The following is a 16,076-nucleotide window of genomic DNA, read 5'->3' on the forward strand; positions in this document are numbered from 1 at the left end:
CTTATATTTGTGTGATAAAATTCATTGTACTTGTCAACAAATTAGTAAGTTGTATAAACTTTTTTGTGCATCCATAACAAGAATTTTCATAATAACAACATCAGTTAAAGGCTAAAAGTCATGATTTTGAACTAACGGTGAGGAAAATTTCTATCGCTAGTTACTTTCTTTGTCTTTTAGAATATTTCTTACACAGGTACATTCACATCCAGTAGAAAATATTATCCCTTTTGAAACACATACTATCTACTAAATAATATTATTACTTATTCTAAAGACGTAAAATGCAATGATGCAAGACTAGCAAAAATACTAAAAAAATTGTGATTTTACAAATATTAAGTACTTTTCCGTTACTATTTTATTATTTGTCTTAGTAGTAGTTCTTTGACTGGGTTGCTTGTAGCAATAAGCTTAATTTTTATAGCATTTAATCAAATTAGAAAATCTGAAACAAAGATAACTTCGATGACGACCAAAAAGGCACGAACGGTAATATCTTCAAAATTAAACTTAACTAGGTAAGTACATTATATAAAAATACTTTGTACTGTTTATCGTATTACATTAAAGGCAACATTATTATGACAATCAACATTATTATAAAGCCTAAAATTTTAAACTTCAACTTCAATATTCAACAAATTGCTATTTCAATTGTAGCATTACGAATTAAGGAGAAAATTAAAAGTAATGAAATACCTATACAAAGTAGTCTAGAAAAAGGTTTGTCGGCCTAGATCATAAGATAAGAAAATCGTAGGTAATTTTGTGCTATGGTAGACAAACTATTAATGGAACAAGGGAGTTATTTGAAGATGTAAATTAACGCACTATCTCCTAATACAAGTCGCTGTAGGCGATTTTTTCATAATTGTGGTTAAAAATAACCATCTTGTTCAAATACAAAGACACTTTTACATCTCTTCACTAAATGTTTACGTTAAACATTATGCTTATAACATTCATTCACATACACTTTGTGTTCTGTTACTTAACTTAAACTTAAGGAACAATAACATGAAAAGTCTCAATCAAAACCTAATCATTTTTATCCCTAGGGAAGGAATCAGGCAGTCTGAACTCTGAAATAGGCGATATATACAACGGGTTCAACTCCTGCATATGTTTCCTGCTCTCTTGAGCTTCCTTGACAAACCTGGCATAAGCCCGTCTGTCTGACACGATCTGACCACATCGGAAGAACAAAATGGCGATCAGTCCTGCGGCGACGACACAGCCCATGATGACGAGAGCACTGGTCATGATCCTAGCACTAGTGGGTTGGTAACACTCTTTAGCCCTAATAGTAATCTCAACGTCAGATAAGGAAGGAACGGCAGAGTAAGTGTATTTGTACTCGCATTCTAAATCGTTCTCTATGAGACGGAGGATGCAGGAGACGTCGTCGATGTCTGCACTTCCTGAAAGTAAAATAAAAAGTATATATGCGTCAAATCTAGAATTTCATTTTATAATAAAGACTTATATAATATTTAAGTCATAACAAAAATTCACATACAAACAAAAAATTGGTTCTTCTGCAAAAAAATCATAGGCACTGATTATCACATAATAATTTCAGAATGTAAGTTTGATGAATCTCGAGGAAGTCCGCTCAACCAAAAACACTTCATGTAATCATTTTTTGATCTAGACTACGGCAATTAGCATAAATAAACCAAAATCAAAGCTTGTGCGGTCTCTGCAATAATGGCCAAATTAGTCCTAAGCTGACACTAAGTACTGAACCACAAAACCGCAATCACTCAAATGACAGCGTTCATTACTTTTAAACGCTCTCAAGTGTAATGGTGACCACAAGTTGAGTCGTCATTATATTTCTACATTAACCTCTAACGGTTTGCTTTCTCTGCTTAATGTGAGCAAGTACGTTCCAAAGAAAAGTTTAATTTATGCATCTATTGACGAGAGTAAGTATACATCGGTCGGTGCTGTAATTTGTTTAGGCTGTCAATAATTGCGTGTAGTTGCATGAAAGGCATTTTATCTGGTATTTCAACATTTTAACTGACCACATAAACATCAGTAAATGGCTCATCATCACTACCCGAATGATGCATGAGGAAAGCGGCCATCAGAGAGGATTTACTGGCAAGCTTCACAACACATTGCCACGTTGCCAATACTCTGACGAAAATGAAGCTTCTAGAATAAAAGAACTAAATACCTGAATCCAATCTCTCGGTGACGGTATAGTTGACAGTACCGACAGTACAGCTGTCAGTACAGTTACTGTTGAGGGAGCAAGTGACGCAGGGCTCGGTGTGAGCGCACAGTGGGTTGTCGCACGTGGCGCATGTCTCACAGAACATGCCCGAGTACTTCGAACCGCTGCTACAGATGAACAACACTCTGACGAAAACGAAGCTTCTAGAATAAAAGAACTAATTACCTGAATCCAATCTCTCGGTGACGGTATAATTGACGGTGCCGACACTACAGCTATCAGTACAGTTGCTGTTGAGGAAACACGTGACGCAGGGCTCGGCGTGAGCACACAGCGGGTTGTCGCACGTGGCGCATGTCTCACAGAACATGCCCGAGTACTTCGAACCGCTGCTATAGCTGAACAACATTCTGACGAAAACGAAGCTTCTAGAATAAAAGAACTAACCTGAATCTAATCTCTCAGTGACGGTGTAGTTGACGGTGCCCACACTGCAGCTGTCAGTACAGTTACTGTTGAGGGAGCAAGTGACGCAGGGCTCGGCGTGAGCACACAGCGGGTTGTCGCACGTGGCGCATGTTTCGCAGAACATTCCAGAATACTTGGAGCCACTGTCGTCTGCTGCTGAGCATTGGCAACGACCTGTAGGAGAACGTGAGTTAGGGGATGAATTGAAAATGTATCGTGATGTTGCTTTGATTTTTAAGTACTTTAAATTAATTCAATAATTTACGTTGATGATGTTCCATGTGGTTACATTTTGGTGAACAATGCAGGAAGGTGAATTAATATTATATCTGGTTTATGTAAGATCTTAGCTAAAATTTGTCAACGTTTAGAGCTGACAAAAGATGCAACTATGCTACACCCATCTACAGAGTTATTTGAATCATAGATATATGTATGTGTTACATATGTTGCCATTTTGTGCTTTGTCATACGCTTATGCACCAAGAAAATCAGTTCTATCTGTACAACTTGTAAAGTCCATAGTTATACTGACCACAGACACAGTCCCCGTGTCCAGAACAAATATCCCCCCCAGCAGGCGATACACAGGTGTCAGTGCTGTTGGTGCAGTCGCAGGCGGCGCCGCTCCAGCCGGCCGCGCAGGCGCACTGCCCGCACACGCACACCCCGCGACCCACTCCACCACATTCTAGGTCATTCTCCCTGGAACAATCATTTTCTTGCTCATTGCTCACGTTATAGTTTTGTATTGCATTTTCAGCACTTTTTATGTCCTTTTTGAGGTCGTCACTTTATTTTTTTGAGGCCACAGAAATGTGTGGAAGAAGAAGACATGGTGCGCCGACTTTAAATTAAATTGAGTTACTGATAGAATGATTCTTCTTTCTATCACTAACCCATTTGATTGATGATGATTCTATTAAGTCTTCTAAGTAAAACAGCAGCCGCGCTTTGCGTCCACTAGACCAACGAAACAACGACTGAGTATAAAGCACTCTATTATTTAAGACTTCTAGACTTTTGTAATAATGATGTATTGTGAAAATGGTGAATAAATGAATATTCTAAGGTACTTAAGGACGAGTACTTAGGTACGCAGTATTAACAAGAACATCCAAAACGAAATCGTTGTATAACTAGCAGTTATTTTGAAAACACACATTAACCACGCATTACAACCAGGAACTAACACGCGCTTATTTCGAATGAGACAAGTAAACACATTCCGCATATCCAGAAATACTCTGAAGTGTCGATAGTCGATAACATGAAGTGTATTTACTGATGCTCTAAATATCTTGTGATGTAATTAGGTAAGTGTCTGGTTTTATTCAATCAAAAACCCTAAAAAAGTAGGAACACCATTGAGGAACTCACACATTTCGCAGATACATAGGGTGATTTACATAAGGGCGTAAATAATGGGCTTACATAAGATAATAAATACTGAGACCACTGAAGGGGGTATACAAGGGAGTACATTAGAAAGTACATAAAAAAGAGTAAATAGGAAGAGTAGATATGGAATTACATAATAATGTACAAAGGGGGAGTACTTAGGGTAATATATTCATAGAGGGAGTCGGTATATAGAAGGATATCCGTAGGGGGAGTCCATAGGAAAGTATGTAGGCAAAGAATATAAGGAGGTCCATAAATATAAGCGAGTCATTAGGAAGTAAATAAGGGAATACATAATATACACAATGGAGCATAAAATCGAATCGAAAGAAGCACACAAGTAAATTATGGAACATTAGGCTTTGAAGGACCACAGAAAAATCTGATAAGTACTCACAGACTAACATCACAGGTCGCACACTGGCAGTACTTCCCCGTGAAGCCGGGGTCGCAGGAACACTCGCCGCACAGGCAGTCGCCGGCGCCCGAGCACGCCATGCTGCGGGTGGCGTTGGGCTCGCGGCACTGCGCCATCAGCTCGGCTGATGCGTTCTCGTCGCCTATCGCACAGTCGCACGTGGGACCTGACCTGGAAACATTTCAAAGAGTCTTAGATTTATTTTTATTTTTTTGTTTGGGAAACATAGCAATATCGTTGCATTTAGTACACGGGGTTAATTCAGCTCCAAATCCAATTTAAGGCGGCCAGCCCACGTCCGATAATCGGTGACCGATTTTTTGTATGAACAACATAGAACACACAGATAGCAATAGCGCGACGCACACGTACTACAAAAAGTCGTTCAGAAAGTCCTAGTCAAAACGTCGGTCAAAAATCGGTCCAATTATCTGTCGTATAAAAGTCTAAAGTCCGCTGCCCGCCCGGCAGCCTGATGTGTTGATTGTTGTGAAGGAATCTTCAAACAGATGCCACATCTTGTCAAGAGAATTATGAAATGGCAAAGCTTTGTGTCTTATTTGGAAAAGTACAAACAAAGTAACGCAAGTCAAACTAATGGAGGTTAACAATACCAAGAATATCTGTTAGGAAGTAGCAAGTAGTCCAAGAGTTCTTAGAATAGGTCGCCTGCCATTTGTTATTGCTTCAGCAAACACTGCAGATGAGGTGTGAATTAGCCGAACACATTAGCCTAACGAAAAGCAGGAAGGATCTGCATGGTTGCGAATAACATGCACAAAATCTGGTGATCTGGTCAATTTGGTACTACATATATCTTTTTGGGAGACATTTAAATAGAAAGGAAGTTAGATACATTCCTTATCTTTACGTGAATCCTTAATCCTAACAAAAAAAAATAAAGAAAGCTTTCGATTTCCTATCCTGCACCAAAGTATTGAAGCTGGCTAATATTTCAACATCTTTAAGGAACATAATGAAACTATAAACTTTTGCACGTAATAACTAAGCAATGGCATGACATTACTATCACGTCTTGAGTTGTGGAGTCAAATCTACAAAGGATAACTCACCATCCCTTATTGCACTGGCAGACGCCGCAGACGAAGTGCGCGTTGACGGGGCACATGGGCGCCATGTGCGGCTGTGACGTCACGCTGCAGGCGCAGCCGCACTGGATGTGCACCTCCAGCGTCAGCGCGTCCTGCCCTAGCTGCGACTCCGATATGCGGATCGTTTGGGTATACTGTTGAAGATATAAGAAGTCAAAGTAAAATCGAAGTGAAACTAGAGGAAACTTGACTTGAGTAAACTTAAACTTGACTAATCTAGGTTAATAAAATTGTTACATAAGATCTAAGTGTTGCTATCAATTTACGACAGGCATATTTTGAAAAAAAAAACACCTGGGGCACAAGGCTTAAGGCACTGATTTCTGAAAAAATATAAGGTCCTTGAGGTACACCTATCTTTAAAATATTTTGCATAGAACCTAAACTAGAAAAAAGTGACATGGAAGAAGTTTTCAAAACATAAATTATTCACTTACAGATTTATATTCAGGACAAGACTCCAAAGTGACATGAGCTTCATACCGCAGTGTCATACCGTATTCCACTCCAGTGCATCTAGTTTCTTCTTTCATAGGGCCTCCCTTTACTCCGCAGTCCGTAAAATACCTAACTTTAACTGGACCCAAGTTGGAATCATCATGGAAATCCACCACACTTACAATATCTTCATAACCAGTTTTAACTAGTTTCAGAATATTAGAACTGTCACTCTCTAGTTTAGCCACATAGGTAAAGTCTTCGAGTAGCTGATTCAAACTGTCGTAGTGGGATTTGACGCTTTCAGTTACGGCGAAAATCACGTTGACCTGTAAACAATCGTTAAAGTTAATGTTGACACCGTCCGTAATTAAAAAGAGTCTTTAAAGCAGGGTGATGTCACCTTAAGTTCTTCATGGGTTTGATTTAACCCATTTCTCAAAAATATAAAAATCTGGCATTGTTCTACTGAAATCAATAAAGAATATTTATGGTGTTACCTTGTACTTTTCCAACAGTCTATATAACTGTGCCACCGACGGGTAGTCATAAGTAGCAGCTTCCGAATAGTACCCTCTATCGTCCAAATGACATTGATCATCGCTCTTCCTAGTCGCGCCACCTTTAACAGATTAGTGCTAGTTATCAGATGACACGTCTCAGTTTAAGTACAATTTATTGCGGTATTTGACTTTCTCGGTTACTTTGAGGCATTAGGATTCGGTTACTGATTGGATGCTATAATTGATAGCCGCATTTTTGGACTGATTAATCAGGGGTCATGTGACATTGCAAAATGAGTTATGGATGGATAGGAAAATGTGACACGATCCTGTGAGAACTTTGGACTGAACTACGACATCATTGGATTAAGATACAAGAGATGAAGACATGAAGATTTACGAATTTGAAGTCTTAATAATTGCTATTGTCACACACGCTCTATGTAGAGATACAAATGTTTATACCATGTTTTGGACTTCCGTCACGTTCAGTCGTCTTACGTGAATCCTGTCGTATTTGAGATGCTTTGAGATGCAAAAGCAAAATGATTTGAAGCAATTTATTATACAAGAGTAATATCTATTGCAGCTTTTTTCATCATTTACCAAGTTTCCCATCCCCGGCCGTATGCATAAGTCCATCAGACAGCAGTATGATGATCTTTCTGCTGTGCGTCGCCCAGCCGATCTTGTCTCCGCACGTGATCACCTGCACCAATGCGTCTAGTTGCGCCTCCGCGTTGTCCAAGTTAGCTGTCACTGAACTACTGTTCACGCGCTCTATGAACTCGTTCACCTGGAATTCCACAGGCTTTTGGAATTTTCGGATATTTTCCAAATGGTGTAAATAAGGTGATTTTGTTGATTTAAAGTAGGTAAGATTTATACATTTTAGTGTTTACCCGCGTGCCATAATTAACCTTTTCCAGGGTTCCCAGGGGTCCCAGGTTTCCAAACTATACTCTTGCAACAATTCATTCAAATCGCTACAATCGTTTTAACGTGATAGCATAAGAAACCGTAGTGAGAAAATTATTTGATTGATTTGATTCGGACTTCCGAAGTAATGAATAGAATATATATGTATAAAAGAAACAATCGAATAAACAATAACCTAAGTCATATAGTTATTGGCACGGATATTGAGCTCTCGGCGGAAGAGTGGGGATCGCTTTGCGCACTGTACACATAAGGCAATAAACCAATAAATCGCTTCTGCGCAGGTGAAGGTCAGGGCTCAATATCCCTGCCGATGATTATACCTAGACGTACGTTACTTTATAAAGCTTCTATCGCATACGTCAATGCTCACACAACATTGTGTACAGGTACAGCCAACAAATTAACCTTGTCTACTAGTACCTACGTATTTACGACTGACTAAAATGGACGAAGAGTATTAAGGATTTCCTTATACACAGCCACGGCTTACCTTACAAACATCAGTAGGTTAACGTTACCTGGTTGGTTAGGGACAGGTGATGTTTATAGCTGTAGGTTGCCTCACAAGCCTCTTCCTCCATTGAACATGGGTTAGCTAGGCGTTTTGCATCCGTGTTTATGAAAGGCATCAGCGGTTTCTCTGCGAAGCTTCCGAATCCTAATCTGTAAAGATTAACTACATATTTGTACTTTGAGTAGCTTGATAAGGGCTAATTGTATTGTGGACCTAGGATCCGGTTTAAGAAAAACAAAAGTAATCACTATTAAATGTCAAATATTTGATGACAATAGTACCTGTAACTTACCTAAAGTTATCAGTAAGATTCTTCAACAATATAGGCAGATCATCTCTCAAAGAAACCAGCGTTTCTTTGTCATCCTTCATAGACCAAGTGAGATCCATCAAATAATATAAATCTAGAGGGTAATTTTTGGCTGGTCTATAGGTAAACTGAATCTTTTGTGTCTCCCCTGAAACAAAGCATTACCAAAAATCATATTCGCCACTTTAGACTCACTTATGACAACGTGCCCATAGTTAAAAGGTTTAGACCTGTAGTTAAAAAGGTGATAGTATTATGTATGTCATAATGTCATCATCATTATCATTATGTATGTATTAAGCAAGAATATATCTTCGCTTTAGGCAAGAACTACTGTTTTAACAATAAGTTTTTTGATTTAGGGATTCATAGACATCCTATTGTTTTTTTTAATAAAATTAGCCTAAACATAAACGTACTTGACTTCAAAGACAGGCGGATCCTCTGCGGTTGTATTTGTACAACATTCTCCTCACTGTTGGGCATCATGTCCTGAAGGGAACTGTTCTCCACCACCTCCCATATTGGCTTCTCAGGACGCTGGATCAACCCTTGACTACAGCCAGTGTTCACGAGACTAAGGAATAAAAGACAAATATTTAAAAAGAAAGAATGTGCAAAAAATTTAGGTAGCTTTAAGGTGCTTATCAGCTTTTGATGTACACCTAATATCTAGAATTGTTTCCCTTGCTCATAATAAGGAAATGTCTTTCGTGCATTTAGTCCCTTTTATAAGATCATAGCATATATTTCGATTGTAGTCCGCAAGTGAATCGTTGGTAGGTGCTAATGATGGGAACCAAACTAATTAGTAGATGTATGTAAAACTGGAATCGAAACCTCTTAAAATCAATTTAATTTCCTGTTCTTATTTAAATTAATGGTAACTAAAATTAAAGTCAATCGTAAAATTGAGAATTATCAATTTCCGCAAGTAGCTCATTTATTAGCGCCTATGATAAAAAAAAAACTTAATCAAATGAAATGACCACCCAAATGAATAATGTACCAGTCCCATTCTACGCGTACGCTATCAAAACAAACGAATTAAATCTTCTATTAAGCTCACGCCGCGTGAGGCACTTAACTTTTCCCCACCGAGTACCCAAAAGAACAGGCCATTCAAAATCGTTCATTCGCTCTCTGCACAATCAATAATCTATCAAACAACGATCTCTTGATTACCGAGGAGGCGAACTGCCGAATATCGGTCACTGAACGTGGGAACAGTGGCCACGAGGAATGCGCTTGCGTCGTACTTGTGGTTAATTGATTAAGCGAAATAAAGCGGAACTTTTTATTGTTTTTGGTTCTGGTTTAAGCTATTGTTGGTTACGGTATCTATTTTTGGTGATGGTACTTCTTCCTACGTAGCGAGGTAATTAAAGGCTTCATTCAACTTATCGTGTGTTGAATATATTGAAATACATACTAAATACATAATTACATATATTTTAGACCTTACCGTTCCTAACGAAATTAGGCTCAGTTTTTTTAACCTAATATTTAGCTAATAAAACCATGACGAATACCTACAGTCACGTAAAGCGACAAGGACAGCACCCGACCTTACAGTGGTCCCCCATCCAATTACCGTGTGTCGTGGGCGTCGCTTAACTGCCGATCTAAGCGAGATAACTGGATGATGATACCCTTGTTATAGCCGTGGACATTCCCTCTAAATACCCAGTCAAGCCTTCATTAGGTAATTGGACAGAGAATTCTTTTGTACACTATTTTAATTGAGCTTTTTGTTTGGATCGTTCAAGTGGCTTTAATTGACTATTCTTTAATTTATAGAGATCTTACAGATCTTTGTTTTGTTTTCGTGTTTTGAAAATGTAAATCATCGTAGCGCAAGCCTTAATTTCAAAATCGTTGACTAGTAGATTTACGAGTAAACAAATAGTAAGAAATCTTTTTAAAGAATAAATAGCGGCATTATACGACTTCTTCGTTTACTTCGTTAAAATTTCATTTCGAAACAGCTTTTGTTTACGATTCAGGTATGTCCTAACAAGTAATTATTGATCGTTAACTAAGAACTAACTAAACAATTAACACAGACACCTGCAAAACATTACAACACAATAAATAAAGTTTTCCTGTGAAAGTGTTATTACCCGTTTACTAACATTTATTATTGAAGTTGTTCGCTTGGCAGGAATTAATTTACAGGTTACTAATTATCATCGCTATTTTACAATGACCTACCTTGCACATGTTTAGGAGAGTCACATTTTAGCTGACGAAAAAATCAAAAAACTTTACACTATGAACTGGAAAATCAGTCTTCAATATATAGTTGGCCATATCCCTAGGGTTTTTGATTAGTTAAATGAGAAACCGTGGGCAAATCTATTACCTACGTATAAGGTGGGTACATTATCGGAAGGAATCTATGTCCCGTGCTTTCTCCCACAAGTAATTTACAGTCAAAGCTAACACCAGGGAGTAAAACGATTAAGGCAAACTTTCATTTGTTTCCTTCTAGTGAGGTGTGAAAACATTACGGTATGAGTTTCATATCCTAATGCTTAGAAAACATGATTACATAGTTACACAGTTATGGATACTGCATATTTGTACTTTTGTGTAGGTATGACATTTTGTATATTGCTAAAGTACGCTGACTCAGGCGCAGTAGTCAGTTCAATACCGAAATGGCAATTTAGTATTTATCTGAATATTTGACACAATTCGAGAGAACTTCACGATATCGCCGAAATACTAATTGTCAAGAAAACGACTAGCCTATAATTAATTGTTCTATTAATATGTACTTATAGGATCGGTGGTGACTGGCATGGTATTTAGCTACAAGACTCGAATAAGTTGTTACGGTATAATACGAAATACTTAGCCAAAAATAAAATTTATCAGAACTTATCAATGAGCTCACCTTTCGTCATCATTGCATCTCGGGGCTCCGGACTTATAGTTGAGGTCCGCGCACCAGCGACAATGCGACGCCGCAGACAAACACGCGCCACACTCATAATGCTGGATGCAGACCAGCTTATTCAGCATCTGCTGTTGAACTGTTGAGCAAAATATACAGTTTGAAAAATAACTGGTAATGAACAATGTCAGGTTTCGGCCCACCCAATCAACTTTTAAAACTTAAATTCTCACGGACACAAAGTTCTTTACTATAACAATTTAAATATAAAATACTAACTTCTTATAAAATATTTAATTGTTATCTAGAACTTTTCCAAAAAAAAATATCATTTTAATAAGTTAATTATTATGTTTATCGAGTTCAGGTTTTCGTTTTAATGAATAATTTGGTTTTGAGAAGTTCAATGCAAAAGTGGAAAACATAGAAAAGCCTCTGACATTAAACTACACAAAAAACTGTAAGAATTTTCACTGTACATGAAATATTTTTATTGAGCCTAAGTTACTATGGACGTTTGACATTGTTCTTTCTATTGTTCTGCTGTTCGCGCCAATTCGCTCGACTCAATCACCTTCCAATTTCGAATTTTTGACACGAACTAATTTTGACTACTATTGTCAAATTTAAAACCAGCCAGAATAATTTATTTTCACAAATGATGTTAAAACCAACTAGATATTACATAATTGATCTTTATGCTATAATTAATCCCTCATTTGAGATTAATTACAACCGATTTAATTACATCTATGTAAATGATGGGCGTAAACCGGCTATCAAGTTAACCTAATCATCATATTTATTTATATCATTTAAATAAGGTGCCTCAAACATTAATTAATGATCCAAATATAGGTACAACGAAGTTACTAAAAGTTTAAATTGGCTCTCAAATGAAGAGAAATCATTGAAATTCCATTCAATCGTGTTTCCATTCCAAGTGACAAAAAAGGATAGCTATCTTAAGAAGCACTTGACACATGGAATGAAGCGACGAACACGTTAAAATAGACCACCAAAATCGGCGGCATTAGAAGCGCAACGCGTTGACACAATTTATGTGGGCGTACGGCAGATTACGATGGAAACGAGACGCCGTAAGACAGAATATTTAGAAGGTTTATTCTATAGCACTTGTTGCTGTTGCAAAAGTATTGATGTTATGAAATAGTTTTGTGGTTCTTGATAGGCTAGATAGAATTTATGGGCAAAGTCATTTCAAATCTGTGCTGGTACAAACCGGTGAATTTGAAGACCTATTCAAATCAGAAACTTTATAATGAAAGATCGGAGACTAATTTTGACAACAATCTCTTATTCGAGTCTATAGAATACTTGTATTGCGACACCAAGAAAAATAAAGAGCGCACGCTTGTTATTCTGCTTGTAACTTGTAGAGCGTTAGATCTTCTGTTTTCTTTTTAATGTCGACTGGTGATAATCTCCACAAATACGGCACATTGCCAGCACGTGCTCGAAGAGTTAATAGACCGATACTATCCGTAACATTAGATATATTACGTTACGTGTTACAAGTACATAACCGGACTGACAACAATGTGTAATGATAACTTTACTGTTACTTTACATTTTGTTTGATTGATTGTTTGTCAAATTGTGGCTAGTTAAACAAGTGAATCGTTAGTTTGTTTATTTTCGAAGCCCCATATTTGATGAGGAATCTATTACTTCAGCACTTTAATTAACTTACTTATGACGAATTTACGTTTAATAAACAGAAACAGCTAAGGTTTATCATGTTTGCGTAGCTGTAGCTATAACTATTAGAATAGAAGTGATTTATGACTCAAACTAAGCCTAATCATGTGGTAATATTCCGTGTCTAAGTTATCCTTGTAAAGTTACGTCATATTTTTCAAAGCTAGGTTACAAACAATAGGTACATTCATGTATTGCGACGACAAATTAACTTTTCAAGCCGAGATCATCGTACCTACTAGAATCTATCTTGATAAAGGGTCATAATCAAGTATACGTTTCTCATTAAAATGTTGTTTACATATTCCGGATTTTCAATAACACCCTTCTGCACTAACACATCAAAGAGCCAATTTGGTCTGGTAATTTTGAGCCAATTTTTATATTTATTACATTATTCAAGCCACAAGCGTTTGATTATTAATTATGTGAATCGTAGCTTTAACTGTAAGTAGTACAAGTGATGAGCTGACTGTTAATTTAATTGCCCATCAAATATTCGGTTAACGACTTCCCATTACAAGCATCGACCGTAGCGTTGCCATGCCAAATATTGTTTATAACTTCCTAGTAGTTATTAAATCTTCATTTTACGCCATGAATACAGAACCGCACTTCACTCTGGATGTAGGACACGCTAAGTATCGTTACTCCGGAGAGAGAATTTGCAATCCTAGTTGCCAGTACCTATTTAAAATAGAAGCATAATCCTTTTTGCTTTCAAATTCTTTTAAAATCATTGTTTTTATGCTGTCTGGCCATTACCATTTTCGATAGAGAAATAAATAACTGCATCCCACGCGCCTAATTGGTAAGCTGAAGTAATCTCACCAACAAACATAGCCGTGATCTCATCACTGTCTTAGCGATCTTACTTCAACTTAGGTAAGTAGCGTATAACCAAGTATCTATTTCTGGATGAAAAACTGTTTTGTTTTGAACATTGGTAGATAGTAGGACATAACAAAAACTCTTTCTTGATCACAAAATTGAATTAAACATGTTGCCAAGACGTCATCAATCGCAGATTTGACAATGTTAACGACTTGTTACCTACTCGAAATATAAAATTGATAGGTTTCGGTCTCTCTTCTCACTGACAAGCAACGAGATAGGTACCTGCATTTCCCTAAACATTTATTGCTAGTACGAAATCGAATGTAAGCACAGAAAAGTAGGGTAAGTAAGTAAGCTATTGCTTCCTAAGATTTATATTTGCTTTAAAATTTATAACTACAACTTGAAACTGCAACAAGCGTAACGTTAATTACACCCAGTTTTAATATTTGTAGTAAAACCAAATATTAAAACTGGGTGTAATTAGCACATTGTTATTTCAGCTGAAAAGGCGTGTTAACTTTTCAACGATGCGATGGTTAGAAGTAACCAAACAAGATTGTGAAGTCGGAAAACGAATTCCAAACGTGCATCTCTAAATAAAACTGTCAATCCTATTCCGTATATTTTCTATTTTGGAAAACTAATGTCCGTAACAGGTGTGTTCCTGCCTTGCGTCTGTTTCGGCTATTTTAGTAAACGCATGAGCATAAAATAAATCTTCCCTTTTGAAGTTACATTTATGTCCGTGTTGAGATAACGAATAACTTTTTATTTTGTTCTAATCTTATTCAGCTCTGCCATTATAGCATCCGTCCTGTTTGTAGATACCCTACATAGTAATTAAATTATCCTTTTATGTTTATAGTTCATTTCCTGAAATATAACTGTCGACCTAATCCTTACTAATGTTTTATTTCTCTGTTTCAAGCATTTATGAATAAAACTGCCGAACTGAAGCTGTAATGGGGGATAAATTTGCCAAATCTGAGCCTGTTCAGCTCACATCGAAATGCATTAACAACTTTTGCATTCATCGGCAAAAAAAATATTTACAATGTATAATTAAATATACATTATTATTACACATGGGTACAGTTGCTAATGCACCGCTAATGGCAGTGCAGACCTTCATTGTGGGCGACCAGAATACGGACCTTCACCTCTGTTTATCCTTTTACGTGCATAACTGTTGTACATAGTACGTGATATCAACATTAATTAGGTAAAAATCTAATTTACTTTTATTGTACTTGTAAGGCAAGGTCATTTCGTCCTGAAAATGTGCTCCACACGGGAGCATTGAAGTCTAATCTACTCCCATTCAAGTATGTTTATGAAATCCTTATCGCAACCTTCATACATAATGTGTGGTAATCACATAGTAAACATTGTAAGAACTAGTTTACTGAAGCATTAACACTTTCATGAATTAAAACATCATGTAGAGTTAGTTACTTTACTGCAAACAACACACCTACCTATAGAACTGTTAGTCATACCGGCTAGCAAATATACTAATGGCTCACAGTTTAGTATCAATAGAGATAAGAAGAAAAATGAAAAACTCACCTTGACAATTTCCATGTTGGAAATTCACAAATAACAAACATGAAAAAACAAACACCGATATCCCGAACATGGTCAGTTGTTTCAGAAATAAATCACATCTGGATGGCGCGCGTGTATCGAATGGCGGTGTGCGATCGGATTCGCGATGAGTAACTGATAAGGGTTGATAAGGTGATAGCGATAAGGCGCGGGCGGCGAGTACCGGCGCGCCGGTTCGCGCCTCACGTCGGTGCCGCTCGACATCTGCCGCGCCTCTAACTGACACCACACTAACTTCCTAAGCTCGTAGTTTCGCTTCGTCGACGTCGTAGTCTCGTAGCATACTCGCTGAAATTGACGTTTAAGTATTTCCTGATAAGATTAGAAGCTGGGATGCTGCTTATGCGTAGATGTGCCTTAAGATTTTTTTGTGGGTAGATTTAACACTTCGCTGACTAGGTTCTTTTATTACTGCTACGGTCAAGAGTTTGAAATTTAAGATTTAAGCTTTCCTGACTCTTTTGAGCTGGACTGAAGACTGATCAGCTGTTGTTGCTGAAAATCTACTGTATAACCGTTTAACAAAATGTGTGGTATTCCATCGTACAATACCATAAGGAAAGAATACCTATGTAGATATGTAAGTTCTTTGCATAACACGAAACATTAGGGCACTGTCTATTTTCATTCGCAAATTAATAGTCAACAAGCCCACTAGCTGGACAGGTAGTAAAATCAGTGTCCTTCACCCAGCAGCCATTCTG

General features: G+C 37.4%; 1 protein-coding gene across 1 annotated transcript; it reads right to left on the reverse strand.

Annotated features, from left to right (window-relative positions):
- Window positions 1-172: 172 nt before the first annotated feature.
- LOC124638712 (integrin beta-nu) lies at window positions 173-15,593 on the reverse strand. Its single transcript, XM_047175745.1, has 13 exons — window positions 15,334-15,593; window positions 11,203-11,341; window positions 8,720-8,877; window positions 8,283-8,448; window positions 7,995-8,139; window positions 7,141-7,330; window positions 6,532-6,653; window positions 6,031-6,360; window positions 5,555-5,727; window positions 4,461-4,652; window positions 3,195-3,364; window positions 2,639-2,833; window positions 173-1,424 (listed from the first exon to the last, which is right to left on the reverse strand). Exons 1-13 carry the CDS (start codon window positions 15,401-15,403, stop codon window positions 1,042-1,044), a joined length of 2,433 nt encoding a protein of 810 aa, XP_047031701.1. The 5' UTR covers window positions 15,404-15,593; the 3' UTR covers window positions 173-1,041.
- Between the last annotated feature and the right edge of the window lie 483 nt (window positions 15,594-16,076).

This window comes from Helicoverpa zea, chromosome 18 (genome assembly GCF_022581195.2).
Source record: "Helicoverpa zea isolate HzStark_Cry1AcR chromosome 18, ilHelZeax1.1, whole genome shotgun sequence".
NCBI lineage: Eukaryota > Metazoa > Arthropoda > Insecta > Lepidoptera > Noctuidae > Helicoverpa > Helicoverpa zea.